The sequence below is a fragment of the Bombus pyrosoma genome, linkage group LG14, assembly GCF_014825855.1.
Source record: "Bombus pyrosoma isolate SC7728 linkage group LG14, ASM1482585v1, whole genome shotgun sequence".
Classification (NCBI taxonomy): Eukaryota; Metazoa; Arthropoda; class Insecta; order Hymenoptera; family Apidae; genus Bombus; species Bombus pyrosoma.
In genome coordinates this window covers 10,795,674-10,814,946 of record NC_057783.1, presented here as the reverse complement: position 1 = coordinate 10,814,946, position 19,273 = coordinate 10,795,674, and the positions used below count along the sequence as shown (strand labels likewise).

General features: G+C 32.0%; 5 protein-coding genes across 8 annotated transcripts in view; 1 reads left to right on the top strand and 4 right to left on the bottom strand.

Moving 5' to 3' along the window:
• Positions 1-16,627, bottom strand: part of LOC122574825 (membralin) — a 65,843-nt gene extending 49,216 nt beyond the window's left edge. For 2 of the 3 annotated variants that reach the window (XM_043742909.1, XM_043742911.1), the window contains exons 1-8: positions 16,475-16,627; positions 15,299-15,713; positions 15,000-15,235; positions 14,674-14,902; positions 14,467-14,590; positions 14,114-14,348; positions 13,940-14,030; positions 10,558-10,615 (exon numbers count right to left, since the gene is read on the bottom strand). In XM_043742909.1, the coding sequence (XP_043598844.1) occupies positions 10,558-10,615; positions 13,940-14,030; positions 14,114-14,348; positions 14,467-14,590; positions 14,674-14,902; positions 15,000-15,235; positions 15,299-15,565 (1,240 nt within the window). In that variant the 5' untranslated portion in view covers positions 15,566-15,713; positions 16,475-16,627. Of the gene's footprint in view, positions 1-10,557; positions 10,616-13,939; positions 14,031-14,113; positions 14,349-14,466; positions 14,591-14,673; positions 14,903-14,999; positions 15,236-15,298; positions 15,714-16,173; positions 16,394-16,474 lie in introns of those variants that run through there. The other variant, XM_043742910.1, reaches the window with a different exon arrangement.
• LOC122574832 (cytochrome P450 9e2-like) lies at positions 2,666-4,943 on the bottom strand. Its single transcript, XM_043742919.1, has one exon. The coding sequence runs from the start codon at positions 4,534-4,536 to the stop codon at positions 2,986-2,988; it is 1,551 nt and encodes a 516-aa protein (XP_043598854.1). The 5' UTR covers positions 4,537-4,943; the 3' UTR covers positions 2,666-2,985.
• Positions 6,166-7,394, bottom strand: LOC122574835 (cytochrome P450 9e2-like). The gene has a single exon (XM_043742924.1). It carries the CDS (start codon positions 6,669-6,671, stop codon positions 6,294-6,296), a length of 378 nt encoding a protein of 125 aa, XP_043598859.1. The 5' UTR covers positions 6,672-7,394; the 3' UTR covers positions 6,166-6,293.
• Positions 7,919-10,524, bottom strand: LOC122574833 (cytochrome P450 9e2-like). 2 transcript variants are annotated; one of them, XM_043742921.1, is made up of 2 exons: positions 8,261-10,524; positions 7,919-8,079 (listed from the first exon to the last, which is right to left on the bottom strand). In XM_043742921.1, exon 1 carries the CDS (start codon positions 9,797-9,799, stop codon positions 8,261-8,263), a length of 1,539 nt encoding a protein of 512 aa, XP_043598856.1. In that variant the 5' UTR covers positions 9,800-10,524; the 3' UTR covers positions 7,919-8,079. The 2 variants fall into 2 exon arrangements, with proteins under 2 accessions (XP_043598856.1, XP_043598857.1); XM_043742922.1 differs by lacking the exon at positions 7,919-8,079 and having other exon boundaries at positions 8,343-8,448; positions 8,598-10,524.
• A 151-nt stretch (positions 16,628-16,778) lies between the features above and the next one.
• LOC122574834 (rac guanine nucleotide exchange factor JJ-like) lies at positions 16,779-19,138 on the top strand. Its single transcript, XM_043742923.1, has 8 exons — positions 16,779-17,155; positions 17,228-17,358; positions 17,444-17,665; positions 17,732-17,918; positions 17,995-18,407; positions 18,482-18,619; positions 18,694-18,858; positions 18,932-19,138. The coding sequence occupies exons 1-8, from the start codon at positions 17,059-17,061 to the stop codon at positions 19,094-19,096; spliced, it is 1,518 nt and encodes a 505-aa protein (XP_043598858.1). The 5' UTR covers positions 16,779-17,058; the 3' UTR covers positions 19,097-19,138.
• The last annotated feature ends 135 nt before the right edge of the window (positions 19,139-19,273 follow it).

The window sequence follows — 19,273 nt, the reverse complement described above, 5'->3', positions numbered from 1 at the left end:
CAATTATTCTTATATAATAACAACATACTCTCCTAATAGCAAACAATCTCTGTTAGCTACGTTGTATCAAACGCGAAAACAGATCTAGTAACGATCTGTAGCGAAAGCAATTACGCGAGGTATCAGTCAGATGCACGTATACTCGATTGGATTTCAAAGTTATTTTTTCTGGAAAATGGAGTTCCGTATAACAAAATGTTATTCCGTTGTTCCGACCTGTTTCGAGTCATAGAATACCTGCGATTCGCCCTGTTGTAAATTAACTTCTTTACTTACATAGGAATGAAGCATACAAAAAGTTCGCATAGAAAATATAATTAAAATATTAAATATTTTTTCATGATTATATGTTGAAATTTAATATTTACAAAAAAAGCAGAAATCTTTAACTCGCCAGTAGTGAAGCTGCACGCTGAACGTTTAATTATTCAGAAATAACTTTCATAAGGGTACTCTCTTCTGTAACTTAGTTAAAGCGTGGCAACGTAATTAAGAAGTTGAGCTATTCCCAAACGACGACGCATGTCGCGGCTTCTTTATAATAGCCAGAATATTACCGCTTACAAATTTCCGCCACAAGCTTGTTGTGTTCCGATTTAATGAATTTTAGATTTCAAGATATCACCCACTAAAACCACTCCCACTGCTTATTAAAACTCTCGAGTCCTCCATCTTGCTCTATATTAATCTAAACTCCGCTTGTTAGCAACTGTATTACGAAATTATTTGTTTACGCAAATCAATGTGTCCACTGCATTTTATCTTTTCAAAATTGGTTTAACAAACTTCGCGTAAGTAAAATTTCAATATTTTTATCTCTAAGGAACTAAATTCGTGGGTATAAGGTACGCGAGATCAGCAAGCCACCAAACAATTTTTCTTTTCTTCGTTCCCACGAATTTATCATGTTAGAAATATGCCGAGCTCTTAAAATAATTTAAGCTTGGCAACAATAGTAAACAATACGAATGAAGCGAAAAATAACAAGAAAAATATGTATATGTATATAAGGATTTCTTATCTGCTTTAGTCTCGAAACAATCATCTCTTAGACAAGCGCTGCGATTTTAATAGAATATTTAAAATTCAGTCGCTACGTTTGCAAACTGAATATTCACCAGACAAAAACCAACTACGTAAACTTCAAGTATTTTCTCTACATATTTTAGGCAAGGCGCAACGATAAGAAAGCTGAGGTGAGAAAGGGTCTGAAGGAATGCAGAAAAGGGGGAACAAAGGAACGAGGAACGTAAAGAGGAAGAAAAGATTGAATATAATGAAAACAGAATAGTAGAGATAAACATGAACGAAAGACAGAAGACAAGAACTTGAATGGTCCTGAAGCTGCCTAAAATATCCCAAACTCACTGGTGGAAAGCAAAAGGTAGTTCTACAACTTCCTCCCTACAATGTTTTTCTATGCAAATTTGTATTTCAAACGATTAACCTGGGAAAATAGCTCCTCTTCTACATCACGTTTCAAACTTACAAAGTTTGCCCTTCGCCCCTTTTTCTTTTTTTCAAAATGTAATTTCTAAGTTTTTCGATTAGATAAATAGATATCGAGAAAGATGGTTCATTATCGTTCGTTATCAGCCTACTGTCTAATCGCAAACGCTTGGAAAGTCAAGGAACGGGAATGAAATAGAGAAAAAATTGTCTATGAATCCCGGTATCGGTAGTGAGACCATTGTAATTTTCTGATTGGCTATTGACTCATTCGCTAACAATAAAATTAATCAGCGACTATATGGCTGTTTCGAAAAATACTATCAGGTCGTTGAACCCGAAGCTTCCTACTCGTGTCTTCTAATCAGCACAGTCGTTCTTGAACTGTACTACAAAAAGGCGAAGACGATATTTTTGATAAAAAAATCAGTATTGTATGAATAAGCTCTGAGAAATTAATCTCCGTATAGATATTACCAAAATTAGAATTTTTCTAGGATAATACCGAGATATCTTTTGAATATCTAAATATTTCTTATCCTCAAACATCATCTACGTTATATTTAACTTTATATTCTTTTTTTAATTTTATCTTGTTTACGTATCACAATTTTTCTGTCATAAACAAACAAAGTGAGTGACAACTGAGCTGTTAAGATTTATAAGGAGGAAGCGATAAGTACATAGAGAAAGAGAAGCAACTGAGATAATAAACTATTATAATCCTCGTAGGACAAATAAAAGAATACGAAAAATGTTCGAAACGTGATTACCTACACTCTACAGACGTAAACATCTAATGCTTCATACGTATGATAGATAAACCGGTTTGGTATCGTGCGTATTTTATTCGAGGTTAACATTATTATGGCAATGCATTAATTGCAATGGCATTGTAAGTGTTTACTATGGAAAGAATATATGGGTTACGTATTCCATCGTTTTGTCATAACGAAACGAAGAAAGAAGAAAGATTCCGTACAACGACATTCCCATTTGAAAAGTGTCTTCGTCGAAACCACACTATGCAGCTTGTATTTTTAGAATATGGAATTTACATGACGCGAATGACAACTGAGTATAATTGTCGACAGAAAGTAATGTTAGATAAAAGTAGAGGTAACTGTAATATATTAGAATTAATAATAATATAAAATAGTAGTTGCCTATAAATGAATCTTATCACTTACTACCTTCGAAACGATACCATACACTCTTTTCTTTAACAATATACATATATTTATTTCTGTTTGGATCTTTTTACAGTTAAAGGTAACGAAATACCGAAGGTTCTAAAATTTTCAATTATATTGTGATATTGAAATAAAAATTTACATTCGTGTTTAATAAGCCAAATGTTGTGCCGCGTTCGAATGAAAATTCACGATCTTAAATTTAATTTCATCGTCGTGTACAAACATTAAATATCGCCGTAAATATTTCGCTTATAAAACAGAAAGATCAATATACACGTAACACCGGCGCACGTCACTCTTAACCAAAGTAACAAACAAAACGAGGAAAATGAAAACAAGTCTAAAAGTTCCTTCTTTCGAGACCGATCCAAAACCCTTGATCAGGAGTCAACGAAAAGTTCGTCTTGCTGAATTCAATAGGTGTTTTCGTCCTTTCGGTGATTTTCAAGCGGAATCTGTGCAACAGATAAGCTATCAGAATCTTGGTCTCCATTAAGGCAAAACGATTGCCTATGCATTTTCGCGGCCCGAGGCCAAACGGTAAGTACGTATAAGGAACAATGTTATCCTTATTCTCGTGGTTAAAACGTTCTGGATCGAACTTCTCTGGATCAGGAAAATACTTGGGATCGCGATGCAAAGCGTAAACAGGAAACCAAACGATGTTATCCGGACATACGGTTAAATAGTTGTAGCCAGATTCCGCTGGAGGCAGTTGAAACTTTTGCGCGCACAACCTATCGATGAAAACTATCGGAGGATATTTGCGAAGTGTCTCTGATGTCACCATTTCCATGTACTCCATTTTCGAGAGAGCCTCGTACGAAATAAACCCGTTTCCTTCTTCCATATATCGATCCACCTCTTTCTGTAATTTCTCTTGTACGTCCGGATTAAGTGCCAGTTCGTGAACCATATAACACATCAAGGTGGAGGACGTGTCGAAACCAGCCAAAAAGAAGATGAACGCCTGAGCTGTGATATCATCGATAGTCATCTGATGTGTGGCAGGCTTCTCCTTATCCCTAGCCTGCATCAAAAGGTGAATCATGTCCGGTCGAACGATATTTTGCTCGTCCCGTGCCTTCACGGTTTCAGAGACGACCCTATGAAAGAAGTTGGCGGTATCGCGTGAAAGGAACGATAATCCCGCCATTCTGGTTAAACGTGGATTCATACGAAATAACAGAAACTTGAGTAACCGAAAAAGACCACCAAAATTCGTCGCATCCGCTCCTTTTTTATAGAACTCGTTGTTCCGGTTCTTCAACGAGTTCACACTTATTCCAAAAGCCACAGTGGCAATCACGTCGTTGGTATACCTAGTGAACGCATCTTTCGCCTCTATCGAACACGACAACTCTGGATGATTGTATAAATGGTCGACGAATTCCTCAGAACATTTAGACACCAGCTCGAACATGAATCTCATCTTGCTAGCTGTGAAGGATGGACTCAGTGTGTTCCTCATCTCTCTCCATCGATCACCTTTCAAGGAGAACACGTTTTTCCCGAAGATCGGATCTATCTTTTCGTTGATGAAACTCTGATGATCGGGAAAATGCTCAAAATTCTTCACAGCTATCTCTCTGATCATCTCTGGATCCCGAATTACCACAACTGGCGTAGAGAAATCCATCATACCGACGTACCTTGCGTTCGGATAATAATTGTAGACGAACGTGCAATAATCAGGAAGGGACACGCGACGGGTGAACAGTTTCCACGCGGATCCAAATACAGGCATCGCTCCCACATGAGGAACGTGTCTCTTTTTCCAGTAACTGTACTGGTGATGAAACAAACTGATCAACTTGGCCAGACTAACAACGATCAAGCCGATCACTAACAACTTGAACGAAAAAGAGAACGACTCCATTGATGACTCCATTGCCACGAGGATGGATTACGAGCGTCGACTCTGTCTCTAGTCACTAGGAGGAATGTTATAAATATGGGCGAATACATATACTCCATTTATCGTTGCACGAGGAACAGAGAAGGAGGGAGTAGAATGTCTGTTGCGTCAACTAAGTGAACAAACTGCGTTCTTCCTCGTGAATATTCTGAAAATACATTTTGTAGAAATTGTTGCTGTCGATCCTGCCGCCCTTTATAAATTCACCGTACAGAAATAAAAAGATAAATGGGAATTAAAGTGGAATTATCGGCAACTACGCTATCTCGTTTCGAAATCCTCGCATTGAAACATTGGTTTTTCATGTCCTAAATTGCGCTCGCTTTTTACTTCTTTTTTTTTTGTTTTTCTATATTCCGCAATACACTCTGTATAAAAGATTTGGACCTCTGCTATAGATTTTCGAAAATATAGTCACGAAATTAACATAGTCACAGACAAAGTTCATATTCATATGAAGTAAAATATATGAAATTTTGTTCGAAATTACAATTTTTAACAACTAATAAAAAAGATAATTGTTTCAAGTTTCGCTTTAAGATTTGTTTATATGACTCCACTGACGAATGATAATTCTACGAAGCGTAGAATTCATAAAAATTCTTTTTACTATCTCATGGCCTAAACTGATGACGATATCCTTTTATGAAAACAATCTACAAAAACCGATGCGTAAGTGTTATAAAAGGAAATTTATTTGCAAGTCTACTATTCTTAAATCACATCCCGATGGCATAACGATAAAAACACGTACGAATATGTCTCGTTTGAAAAATTCTATATTATATCAATGATTGTATGCAGTAGAGCAAGTGAACAGTTATTCTAGACTTTTTAACCTTCTTCGAACGGCATTTAACTCTAACAGAGCAATGTATCACAGCTGGTTTTGACACTAAGACACTAACAAATATACAAATTCTTAGCATTCTGTACAATAAGAAGAAAATTAATTACATCGTCATTTGGTTATTTGCAAAAAACCTACTACTATATATATAAATACTAATATATGTTTATCATATACCGAGGTTAATAAAGCCTCTATTCTAGCATTTAATAATCTTGTATATCTAAGTTAATTATCTCTTAAATTACTACGCTGTTTAATGTGAGACAATAACAAAATACATACTATGCTGTTTGTTGCTTAAAAATTGACAAAACTTAAGATAATATTATTTGGCGGTAATAAAATATCTACAATATTTGTTTACTTGTTTAATTACGAAACACATAACTCATAAAGTAAGACATAAATGTAAATGCTTATGATACGATTAAATCGTATATCAAAGTACGTTTAAGGTATTCTTTTTCCTAATGTAATCAGAAATCCTGCCAAAGGGTCGGTATAAGACTATTTGGGGGGGGGGGGGGGGGGGTACAAAGGAGTTCGCATCTTCTCGCTAGGTTACAAGAAATTTATGCAAAATATGAACCATTAAAATCTTAACTTTCATCAATACGAAATGATCGGTGATACATTTTCGAAGTCCAGCTCCAAACGGCGTATACGTGTATAGAACAATGTTATCCTTATTCTTTTCGTTAAATTGTTCAGGATCAATTTTTTACGGATCAGAAAAATATCTAGGATCGTGATGTCACGCGTACACAGACAACCAAATGGTATCACCAAGATATAAAATGATAGCATCACATCCGTTGGAGAAAATTCGAATTTTCGCGTGCATTGCCTATCCATGATAATTAGCATCGGATACTTTCTAAGGGTCTCCGACATTACCGCCTTCATATATTCCAAAATCCAAATAACGATCTATCTCATTACGTAATTTTTTTTGTATATCAGAATTTAGGGATAACTCTTGTAAAAAGTAACACATAAAATTTGAAGATGAATCAATGCGAGCCAAGAAGAAAATAAATGCTTGTGATACGATATCGTCAATATCCATGTGATAAATAGCCATCTTATCCTTGTCCCTGGCCTGCATTAACAAATGTAGCATATCCGGTCTGACGATACCTCGTTCTTCGCGTTCTTCCAAATTCTTGAATATAACTTTGCGAAAAAGATTTGAGGTAGTAACTGGAATAATCGTGATCCCTAATATATTGAATATTCGTAGACAGAAATGCATTTACAACATCTTAACAATACTTCAGGTGAAACTGGCGAAAACATCTTTCCCCTTGACGGAAAACTCGTTGTTTCTATCTTCCATTGAATTCACACTGACTCCGAAGAAAACTGATGCAATCACGTCGTTAGTAAACTTAGTAAAAGCGTCTTTCGCATCTATCGATGAAGTATATTTTGGATGATCGTACAAATAATCGACAAATTGTTGCAAGCACTTTGATATCGAGTCGAACATGAATCTCATTTTGCTAGCAGTAAAGAAAGGAGAGAGGATATTCCTCATTTCTTTCTAACGTTGACCTCGTAGCGAAAAAAATGTTCTTCGAAAATAGAGGCTCCATGTGCTCGTCGATATACAATACGTTTTATGATGTGTAAAATGCTCGAAGCTCTTCACAGTTATTTCTCGAATCAATTTCGGATCACGAATTAATAGATTTGGCGAGGTAAAATCTATCGCTCCAATGTATCTTGCATTGAGATAGTAATTATAAATGATGTCACTATACTTGATGAATAATTTTCCACGGACCAAAAACTGGACCAGGTATTGGGATGGATCTAATATGAGGCACGTTGTTCTTTCTCCAATAAGTTTGTTATCGATATATCGTTGCAAAGAACTTGAATAAGGTTATCGTGATCAAAGTGATCGCTAATAGAGTAAACGCTGATGAGGTCGATAGAATCTCCATGGCACTCTCAGCAGCAAATAACTGTCGTCTGTCAGCTACAAGGTTACAAATACGAACCGAGCACATGTACAAAGTTTAACGTCAAACGGTGGAGGAAGGGAGAATACGGAAGATGATATCATTATTGTGTTATATCTGCCCTCCTTTCTGTATCGTGACAAGAACAATTTAAGCAACTTCAATTCACGTTCGATTCGAAAATGAAACGAACGTACACTCCCATTCACAAGTATTAGAACACATACATACCTGTTTATACAAAACGTGGTATTTGATCTTAATTTTGACTAGATAAGGATAGAGTCGAAAGGAAGGTTAAAGCCGTGATAAAAAATGGTGCGAAAGATATAAATAATTTCCTCTGTCTTCGTACAGTATTGATCAATAAAGTATAGAATTAGAATTCCATGAATTTAGTCATATTTGATGTTATGGAGCGCACAGGGATTCGTAGTCGTATCATTTTCACATAGTTTTCTCGATGCATATAAAGTAGAACAAAAAAGTGAAACAAAGAGCATGTCAGTGGAGAAATAGAACGAAAACAAAATCACATATACGGAAACTTTATTTATAATCAAATTTTCATTATTTGCTGAATTTTATTAGTCGCAAGATACAAACGTGACTAGATACCTTTCGATAAGAACGTTAATCAAACTTTGTTTTCTCAAAGATAGAAGAAAATGAACACGGAGAGAAACCCATATCCTTAAGAAGAGAAATATACATATAGTACAAAGTAAAAGAAACATAAGTCAAAACGATCAAATAATAACAATTTTGAATTAAAATAAAAATGAAACAACAAATTATGTATACATTTGTTAATGTACAAATAATAGTTAACCATAATATAAAGTTAAACAACAATATATACTTTATGGCGTACCTAACTGTTTCTCTTCTCCAAAGTAAGCCAAAATCCGTGTTTTGATGCCGGTGTAAAATCAACCTTCTTGTACACAATAGGAATTGTTGTCTTTTCGTTAGGTTTTATAATAAACTTTTCCAGTAGACGGATTATCAAAAGCTTAGTCTCCATTAAAGCGAAACGATTGCCAATACATTTCCTAGGACCTACTCCAAAAGGTATATACGTATAAGGATTAATAGTACTTTTATTTTCGTTGCTAAACCGTTCAGGATCGAACTTCTCTGGATCGGGAAAATATTTAGAATCGCGGTGAATCGCATAAACAGGGATCCAAATATTGTCATTAGGATACACTGTCACACTTTGGTAACCTGGCGCCGCTGCAGGCAATTCGAATTTCTTTGCGCAAACTCTATCGACTATCAACGATGGAGGATGCATTCTAAGCGTCTCGGATATTACCATTTCCATATATTCCATCTTCGACATAGCCTCGTAAGAAATTTCCCCGTTTTCTTTTTCCAAATAACAATCTACTTCTTCACGTAGCTTCTGTTGAATATCTTGATGCAAAGCTAACTCGTAAACCATGTAACACAACAAAGTAGAAACAGTGTCGAAACCGGCTAAAAAGAAAATGAACGCCTGAGCTACGATATCGTCGATGGTCAGCCGATATGAAGGTTGCTTCAAATCTTTGACCTGCATCAAAAGATGGATCATGTCTGGTCTAACGATGCCCCACGTTTTCCTTGCAGTTACCGTTTTGGAAATCACATTCCAGAAAAAGTTGGCCGTTGCTCGAGACAGGAACCTCAGTCCTGCCATTCTCGTTAGATGCGGGTTCAACCGGAATAACATGAATTTTATTAAACGAAGCGTACCACTGAACGAAGAAATATCGATTCCTCTTTTGTAGAACTCGTTGTCTGGATTTTTGAGCGAGTTCACATTTATTCCAAATGCAACTGTGGCGATTACGTCGTTTCCGTATCTAGTAAAGATGTCTTTCAGCTCCACCATCGAGTGAAATTCTGAATGTTCGTACAGATAACTAACGAAATCGTTCGAACACTTGGATACCAGCTCGAACATGAATCTCATCTTATTGCCTGTGAAAAATGGACTCAATGAGTTCCTCATCTCTCTCCATTGATCATCTTTCAAGGAGAATACATTTTTCCCGAAAATCGGATCCATCTCCTCGGATACGAAACTTCGATGATTTGGGAAATGCTTGAAACTCTTTACGCCTATTTCATTGATCAGCTCTGGATCTCGTATGACCACCGTTGGCGTAGCGAAATCCATCACCCCGATGTACCTTACGTCAGAGTAATAATTATAAACGAACATACAATAATCCGGGAAAGTAATACGACGAAAAATGACTCTCCAAGCAGTTCCAAATATCGGTCCTGCCAGTACATATGGAACTTTATTCTTCTTCCAATAGGTGAACTGTCGGTATATTATCGGAATCAACTTCGCCGAAGTAATGATGATTAAAGAGATGAACAGTAACTCAAAAGTAGATAAAAATAATACTTCCATCGTTACGAAAACGTGTTAGGACGAACTGTCAACTAGTAAGAGACTATAGCGTAATCGTTAACAAATATCTCTATATAAAGGAAACGAATAAGGTGGGAGGGCAACAATTTTGCAGGAGGACGGCCATGGATAAGAGGGTGTTCACCTCAGATTTTCAGATAATCGATATTTTTTAGATCCCCTTCTGCAGATAGAAACTTTTTTAAAGCAGTATCAACTTGAATTTTATAAAGCTGCAGATACGGAAATCAATTAATTCTGCCACGTGGAGTTATCAGACATAGAGAGCATTTACCTCTTGGTATCGGAGATTAAATTAGAGATTAATTATCGAAGAAAAAAACAATAATTCCGTACAAAATATATTTCTTAGCGAATTAAAATTATCTTTTCCGTGCGTATTTTACCCCTTACACTTGTATGGAATAAAAAAACAACGCCATTCAATATTCTTTCAAACTGAAATGAGTAAAATCAATTCTTGAGAACGCAAAATCTGTTGATTGCGAATCGTAAATTTATGTATATATTTATTATTACCTGTATATATGTATATATATGTATATTATTATTAAATTTATGTATAATCATTTATAATATAATTTAGCAAAAAGAAAATATTAAATCGTCAAATCACATACATAAAACAAAACAACTAAAGATGCGATAAAGAGAAGAAGTAGTCGATATTCATGATATTACGAAAGCAAGCACAACAAATGAAATTCTTGATTCAATTATCAAATGTAATCACTTACCAATGAAGACAAAGATCTGATGATGCGAGTACCGCAGTAACATCGAAATGCAGATAGTCTGAAATAACCAAATACGTTACTGTAAATAAAATGTAATAAACCGCAAAAAAATAAATTTAATGTCCCCATGTTATAATTTAAAGAATGAAATCTGGACGGATAGTCATGCAAAAGAGAATTATTATTTTTTCCAATTTCGAATCTAAATAAGATTAATCGTAATGAACGAGTAATTTGAATAAAAAAAACACAATAATCTTAGTAATAAATTTTTCTTTTTTCTATTTTTCTTATATATCGAGTAATATGTATCAAAGCGGTAAAAGTATTTATTATTTCGTGAAAGGAAATTGCAATAAAGACAGGATACGAAGCAAATTGCAAGCCGAACGGTCGCACTCGGTTACCAGGTTGAGAGCGAATAGTGCAATTGAATTGCGAATGGTTCAGATTGAACTAGCACCTGACACCCCGAGATAATTCACTATTTACTATGAGCAACCTTGGTAACAAAAACGTTTAATAGTACTTTGCAGATGCGTCAGTGTTATTTACGAGATACTGGTACAAAAGAGACAAAAATTCCATCTAACCTAAGATCAATGTATGAATTCGATTGGAATGTGGAAAATATTTTTTTGGAATATCCCTATCACTTCTCATTTCGGAATGAAAAGACCACTACTTTGTAAAATGATCAACATAATAACCAATCGCAAGTTGCGGATTGTAGATTTTTATAAATTTTTCATATGCTAGCCTAGAATCTAGAACAATATTCATTACAATACCTACTTCAGTATATATGCATATTTTAGAAGACACCTACCGTGTATCACATGAAAACGAATATTTGCGTTCATTAAAAAAAATAATTCACAATACTTTTTATTTGTATAAAATGACGCCCCCAATAATTTATAAGTAACAATATACGAACAATCAACCGAACCATCACATTAACGCTTAGTAGTATATAAGTATTAACTTTGAAATTGCATATATTGGCTCTATGACTAGCAAAGTCAAAAGACTATATCACCACTATTATAATAATGAAAGTAAATGTTTAATAACAATCCTATTTAACATTAAAAATCTTGACATTAAATAACATTTTATTGCTCACCTAAATAATTTATCATACAACTCAACATTTAAGATATATCCTTTTTTTAGATATTCAATTGTGCACAGCAATACTTTATTTAAGTACACCTTTACACCTTTTTGTTATTTGAATTGTATTTATCTTTTATAATTCCTATGAAAATTTTAAAAATTAAAATTAAAACTTTTTATGTATTAATATGTCCAAATATTATTATTGGTGTTTTTTTAATATACTTTCACAAAATTTATCTTGCTTTATATAATAACCTCAATGGGATAAATTAAATCAATAAAAATATGAAAGCAAAACACATTTTTTCTAATTTGGTCGAAGAAATGAATATAGTCTTCCACAACAAAAAAGAAGAAATGCATTGTCAATTAAAAAAAAGGAGAATATTGTTTCAAAGTGTATATCGTACTACAACGGAGGGTATATACCCAATGTCATGTGCATATGACAGAGGAGATACTGAGTAATACATAGATGACGACAGTTCCGTACACGTGACTTTACGGTGGGTTGACCGAGGGTGATCCCAGGTAGAGTACCCCCAGCACTGAAGTAACATTCACGTGTTGTGGCACGAGATTCATTTATCTCCCATCTCAACCACAGACTACATTCAAATATTTTCAATGCTTTATGTGAAATATGTATTACAATGAATCTTATGAAGAAAAGGACACCACATTTCATGTAGACTTTTTAATAAATTCTATTTGAGTTAAATCGTTTTCACTAAATTGTTATTATACACGATAAAACACGCATAAGAAAAATCATTTTTTGTATGTAAACATTTTCTGTTTGTAACTTTAACGATACCGAATTATAGCGCTGTAATCGCTGCTTCCAATTATAGGAATTTACATAAATTTGAAATCATTGCAAAGCAATATTTAATATTAAAATTTATACTATAATAGCAATGATAAAATTAAATACAAGAAATTGAAGAAAAAGATCAGATAATATGTTCAACTAATATATGTACATATATACACATACATATATAATTCACTGGAATGTATAAGTCACCTTAATGAATAACAAATCTTGCAAATTTTCTATTTGAACATTTCTTCTACTCAAATTATTCATGCATAGAATAATTGGCTTTTCACTATATCCACCGTGAATAGCTAGGTATGAACTAGATGTAGACTGCCGTACAATGCATTGCATTTGAATCATGGTTAGTAGTATGCAATATTACTCATTTGTTCGCTCGCCGTAAACCCATTAAACACGAGTGGAGCTATTCGTTGGTCCGTATATGATCCAATCACTTCCTAACACCCGGGGAATACCCCGAAATTTCACAACCCATCAGACATGCGTGCTGTTTATATTGGAATGTAGTATTCGATAAAATATTGACGTAAATTACTTATTCAATTACAAAATATAAATTACCTATTAACAAAAACTGTCGAAGATGATATTCATTAAAAAAAAGAATGTTTAATTTTAACAGGTTTAATTTTTTACTACAACAGTAATATTTTTGTCCTATATCGATCGCAACTAAAACAGCAATTAATGAAAGTAGCCATCATTAATAATTTAAATTCCAAGATTCTTAACAATCGTCTCTTACTAGTTGCAGCAAAACGTATTTGAGAACAATTTGATACAAAATTGCCAACTTGGGGATCTCTGTAACGAATATGATACCTCTAATAACGTTGATTTATACCCGACGGTTCAATTCCAGGGGGATCACAGAATGTAAGGGTACAGGTGGTTGGAGAGTTATACGCGGGTTACCTCAGTGCGTGGTTACTTTAAATTGATTGCCATATCCTTTTACACGTACTGGGTTGTCGTGTGGATACGTGTGATATCAACCCCTTGACGGAGAGGAATATATCCGGATCGAAAACACGTAGCACATGAAACTAAATCCAATTTACACCTCCAGAACATTCTGGAGCTATGATTATCATATCGTAATGCGATATTATAACACCGAAACGTGCAAATCGTAATATAAATAGCTTCATCTTTTTAACACAGAAATTGCAGGGAAAAATGTAACTTAAAAAATGAATAAATTTATAAATCAATAAATCATGTATCTTAATACATAAACTGATAAAAGATTTACTTTGTTTTACATATAATATCAAATATTCAATCTCATATCAAAAAAGAAAGAAATTTAAATTCTATTTTTGATCGTTCGTATAATTGTAAATTACAAACAATGAATGAGATATTTAGCATTGCATGCGATTATTACTAAAAACAAAATATACTTACAAAAACTAACATGATAAAAAATGCAGCAAGATACGTAGTTCTAGCCATCCACATGTTTACAAATCGATAATGTTCTCCGGTCACCACGTTTCTACATAACAAAATTAATATATAATGTTACATTACTAACATTAAATAATATAAACAAAAAGAAATAAATTTGAATTTACTTACCGTAGAAAACCTTGATTATCTTCATGCTCTGCCAATGTCTTAATACTCGCCATCAGTAAGTCGTCGTATCCTAAGAGTTCATCAAGTATTAATCTTGAGAAATCATCACCAAAGCATTTGTCATTAACAGGATCCAAAGTAACGATTTTTACAGGAATGTTTAATCTTTGCCGTGCTACAGGTGAGAGTCTCAAGAAGCCATATTCTAATGAATATTCTACGATATAACCATCTCCTGAAAAGAGAACAATTTGTTAATAAAATATTTAAAAAATAATTATATGATCATTAAAGTGATCAAATTATTATTATTTTTGTTCCTAAATTTTTTAAGAATTATAGCATAACTATACCTGCTCTAACTTCAGAATTTGGATCTTTTAAAGATTGAATAACATCTTCTTTATTAGATTTATTTGTATCCTGCCCTATAGTATTATTTTCTGTATTTGTTAATAGTATCTTCTCATCTAAAACCTGGAATGTTAACATTTGAAACACAATTTAATATAAGACATCCCGCATATAACATATATTTCATATTTATATAATATATTTACTTCTTTAGTATCTCTGTTCATTTCATTCCATTCCAGTTTAGTAGATAATGAAGGACTTGTTGTAGTGTTAGTAATACTTAAATTTGGATCTTGCGTCTTTCCAGGCACAGCGGCACTTCTAATAATTATTTCTTTTTCAGACAATGTTAAACTGTCGTGATTTCCTTCATTTGATGCATTATTTATATCACGTTCTTCATCAACAGCAGATGGTTCAATATTGATAAATCTAAAGATAAAATAAAAAAGTAAAATACTGTGTTAATAATTACAATAATATATAATAAGAAAGTTTTATTTTTTTAATGTATTTTATCCCTCTTTACCCATCTCTAGTTAATATTCCTAAAGCACTAGTTAAGTCATCAACTTTTTCTTGTCGCAATTTCTCCTCTTTTGCGTAACTCTTTTCTATACTATAATCTTCTCCTCCATTTCTAAGTATCTCAACTCTTAATATACCATCACGAGGCCAATCATCTCTTATATGTTCTAAACAATTAGTTGGTGCTCGTGAAAATACTATGTGAATGTAAGCCAACACAAAAAATGCTGCTATAGCCTAAAATACATAATTTTAAATCTTTTATTAAATTTGAATATATTATTTTTAAATCATAGTTACCTTCAATAAAACTATAAATTCTATAAATCTTCTGACAGGTCGTGGAAATGTTCTGGCATAAGTTAATGCTGCTTTAATAAATATTGCATGAAACAATCTATCCCTTACATTAACTAATGGGTTTTGATTATTATTATTCCTAGCAGTATTCATATTGTTATTATTTAAGACTGGTCGAGTTGGACTACTTGTGTTATGATTGTTATGTACAGCTGCACCGTTCTGATTATTCGTTATTGGTATTGTAGCACCATCCACTTGTGGCATTTTAAATATTATATAATATTTGTATTTAGTGGATGATGTAATAACTAATAATTCTGTTTCATACTACTTCTATGTATGAAATCTCTTAAAAAGTGCTTATACATGTCGTGTATGTACATTTCCAAATCAAAGTGAATTCTTAAATATCCTGAAACAAATAATAATGATAATATTAAATTAAAATTACCATATACTATTACATAAATTTGCATATTTTATAAAATTTTCATCTTTTACATAGTTTTTATAAATTTTCACCTAGAAATATTCATCTTTAACATTAAATTATATATAATTAAAATAGATAATACACAGCATTGTTAAAAACTTATTTTATCTATATAGTTAAAGTTATATGATACATCTACGATGTACATTTAAAAATTTCTTTAGCATTTTATTTCATAATCAATCAACTTGCATATAAGACTGCATAGAGACTATATAGAAGGTAATATTACATTTTTATATCATAAACTTTACATATTAAATATGTTATTGATAATAACAACTACAACTAATGTGGAACATAACCTATAGCGCAAATTCTGCATGCATCATAACCTATTTGGCAATCGCATTTTTACGTTCCAGATTATGATACTTACAAATATAATAGGATCACTTATGCACAATATTTCTTTTCAGTTACATCATGATGTCAGATAAATTTTTATTAATTAAGAAAATAAATAAATGTACCAATTACATATTTTGTTATATAATTAAATAATTTAAAAAACGTCAGTAATTACATATCAAAAGGAAGTATATACAACGTTATACATTTTATATTTGTTATGAATACATATATCTCTCTCTAAATTAATTGTTATTCACCGGACGTGACATTTCACAGCTGGCACATGAATTCGTAACTTTTTAAGATACAAATCAGACATATCGTACCTTCTTTAAGCTGAACGTTGTACTACAACGTTGTATTTCTAAAGTTTTATTGTTCTCCTGCGCGTCACTGCAGATAATAGTAAATTTATAATAGTACCGCTTGCAAATATTAACAAATTTAATTTTTGTCAAATTGTCACTTCATCATCATATGTTTTGATATTTCACAACTTGTATTATAATAGTCCCCAAATATTACAATATGAAATGTGACCAACATTATAGCACAAATCTTAAAAACTTACCAATGTTTTATTCCCTATTAATTTTTATTCAAACTCTGTTGTTGATCAATCACTAAAACGACTCAGCCAATAACATAATATTCATTAATACGTTAATTTTAAATTTAAATGTTTAGATGACAAAAAATATTGTAAAGAAACATAAAGTTTTGAATATTTTAACAAATACAATACCTTGTATAGTTAATATAATATCAAGACACTATTAAAAATATACTGTATAATTTTATGTGAATTCATACGAATAAACTATCTTTAAGTAACATATTCAAGGTATAACATAGTGAAGATAAAATCCATTGTTTAAAAATATCATCAATTGCTGCATTATTTACAATTATGAATTCTCCAAGATCACCACAAACTCCTCTCAGTTTTGAATTGAAGAAAATCATTAATGATAGAAATGTTTTAAGTATGCGTAGTCGCATGAAAGGTATATAATTAATAATTTATGCTTTTATCAAATAATTGTAAAATGTGAAATGTATAATGTTTGTATTTCCAGTTCTCAACAGTCTAAATGAACATAATCAAAAGCAATGTGAAGAGAAAGAAAAAGATTTGAAGTTTCAAGCTATACATGAAATTTTAACAACAGAAGCTACATATTTAAGGCAATTAGAAATTTTAATGGAGGTATTATTCACATATATTTACAGATATTTAATAACATAAATATCAATGATAGAATAAAACATAAGCATATATGTACTTTTTTCAGTATTTTGTACAACCCATGATAGAAAGAAAGTTATTACATCATAGTTTACTTTCAACATTGTCTGAAAACATAAAGACGTTATATAATGTTAGTGGAGAATTAATAAAAGAACTAAAACAAGATCCAAGAAATATTGCAGGCGCATTTCACAAACTTGCTCCGTTTTTTAAATTGTATTCTGTTTATGCTTATGATTATGAACAAATTTTATCACTACTGCAGGTATTTGTTATTACATTAGTTGACTAGTTAAAAATTACTGCTATATAGAAAAATTTCTTGTTTTAGATTAAACAAGAAAATGATACTGAATTTAAAGATTTTATTAGTAAGCAAGAAACAAGACCAGAAGTTGGTAGAAAATTACCTTCACTATTAATTACTCCAATACAAAGGGTACCTAGATACAAACTACTATTGAGAGAAGTCTTGCAACATACATCTAACAAACATAAAGAATATAATCTTTTACAAGGTAATTGCATGATAGCATAAAACAATATCATTTCAGTCTCAAGTATTATATACTAAATAAATTGATTATTTTACAGCATCTTTAGTAGAAGTGGAGAAAGCTGCAAGGCATATAAATACCTTCATTGAACAATATGAAGAATCACAAAAATTACTAAGACTTCAAAAATGTATTGTAAACCCAATTAATTTGATAAAACCTGGTAGAAAATTAATCAAGCAAGGAGCATTAATGAGAGTCTCTAGACGAGGAAGCTCTGCATATAGAAGATATTTTGTTCTTTTGAATGACATTTTATTATATTGCAAAGGTGATCCACAAAATTCACTGACTGTATGTTGTGTTTTACCATTAAATAAGTGTAAAATTGAATCTGTTTTGAGTGGTGGATTGTTTTGTGTTACTTGTTTAAGTGAAACACTTTTACTTTATTCTGAGAAAGATGATAGTAATTTATGGATAGAAGCAATACAAAATTCTATAAAGAAGGTATTATTGAAAGATAATTTCTCTTACTTAAATATTAAATTTAACAACTGATTTATATTATCTTCTTATTTTAGTACGCAGAATGTAGACAAACATTAAGAAAGGATAGCAGTTCAAGAAAACCATTAAGGCGTAACAATCTTAATTCATTTCCATCTGAAAATATACCAATAGTTGCTGGTAAAAGAAAGAGATCATACAAAGAAACAGAGGTGTGTATGATACTCTTTGTCAATTTTAACATCTCTTTACTCTAATAAATTTTAAAAGTATATTAAATTAACAGATTAATCTAGATGCATCAAAAATTACATATTTGAAAAAAAATAATGAAACAGATGCAGATATACAATCAAATAATAGCTGTTTGGTACTTCTAAAAAGATTTAAAAGATTTAAAAATGACGATGATTCTAAATATATTAAGTCTTGTGAACAAAACATCAATTCTGTAAGTTTTGATATAATGTTCTATAAATATAAAAATGTTGATACTCTATAATTTATATACAATTTCTTTGCAGAAAATTACAGATAAAGAAAATGTACATTTTACAGAATGCAGTACACCATATTTATCTCCTAATAAGTTTGCAAATTTTAAGCAAGAGTCATCAACACTCAAATCTATCAGTGCATTCTTTGCATCTCTTGGTTCATCTTTAAAGGAATTCTTTTGGTTTAGGTAATACAGTTTCATGAAATTATTAATAAAATTAACGAAATAACGAGATGATCTTTTAAAATCCCGATATTTTTCCCTCGACTTTCCTAATGAATTATTTAAACGTCTATACTACTAATAAAATTCAATGTAATTTATACACATATGCATATGTACATATATTTGAACTATTCCAAACACG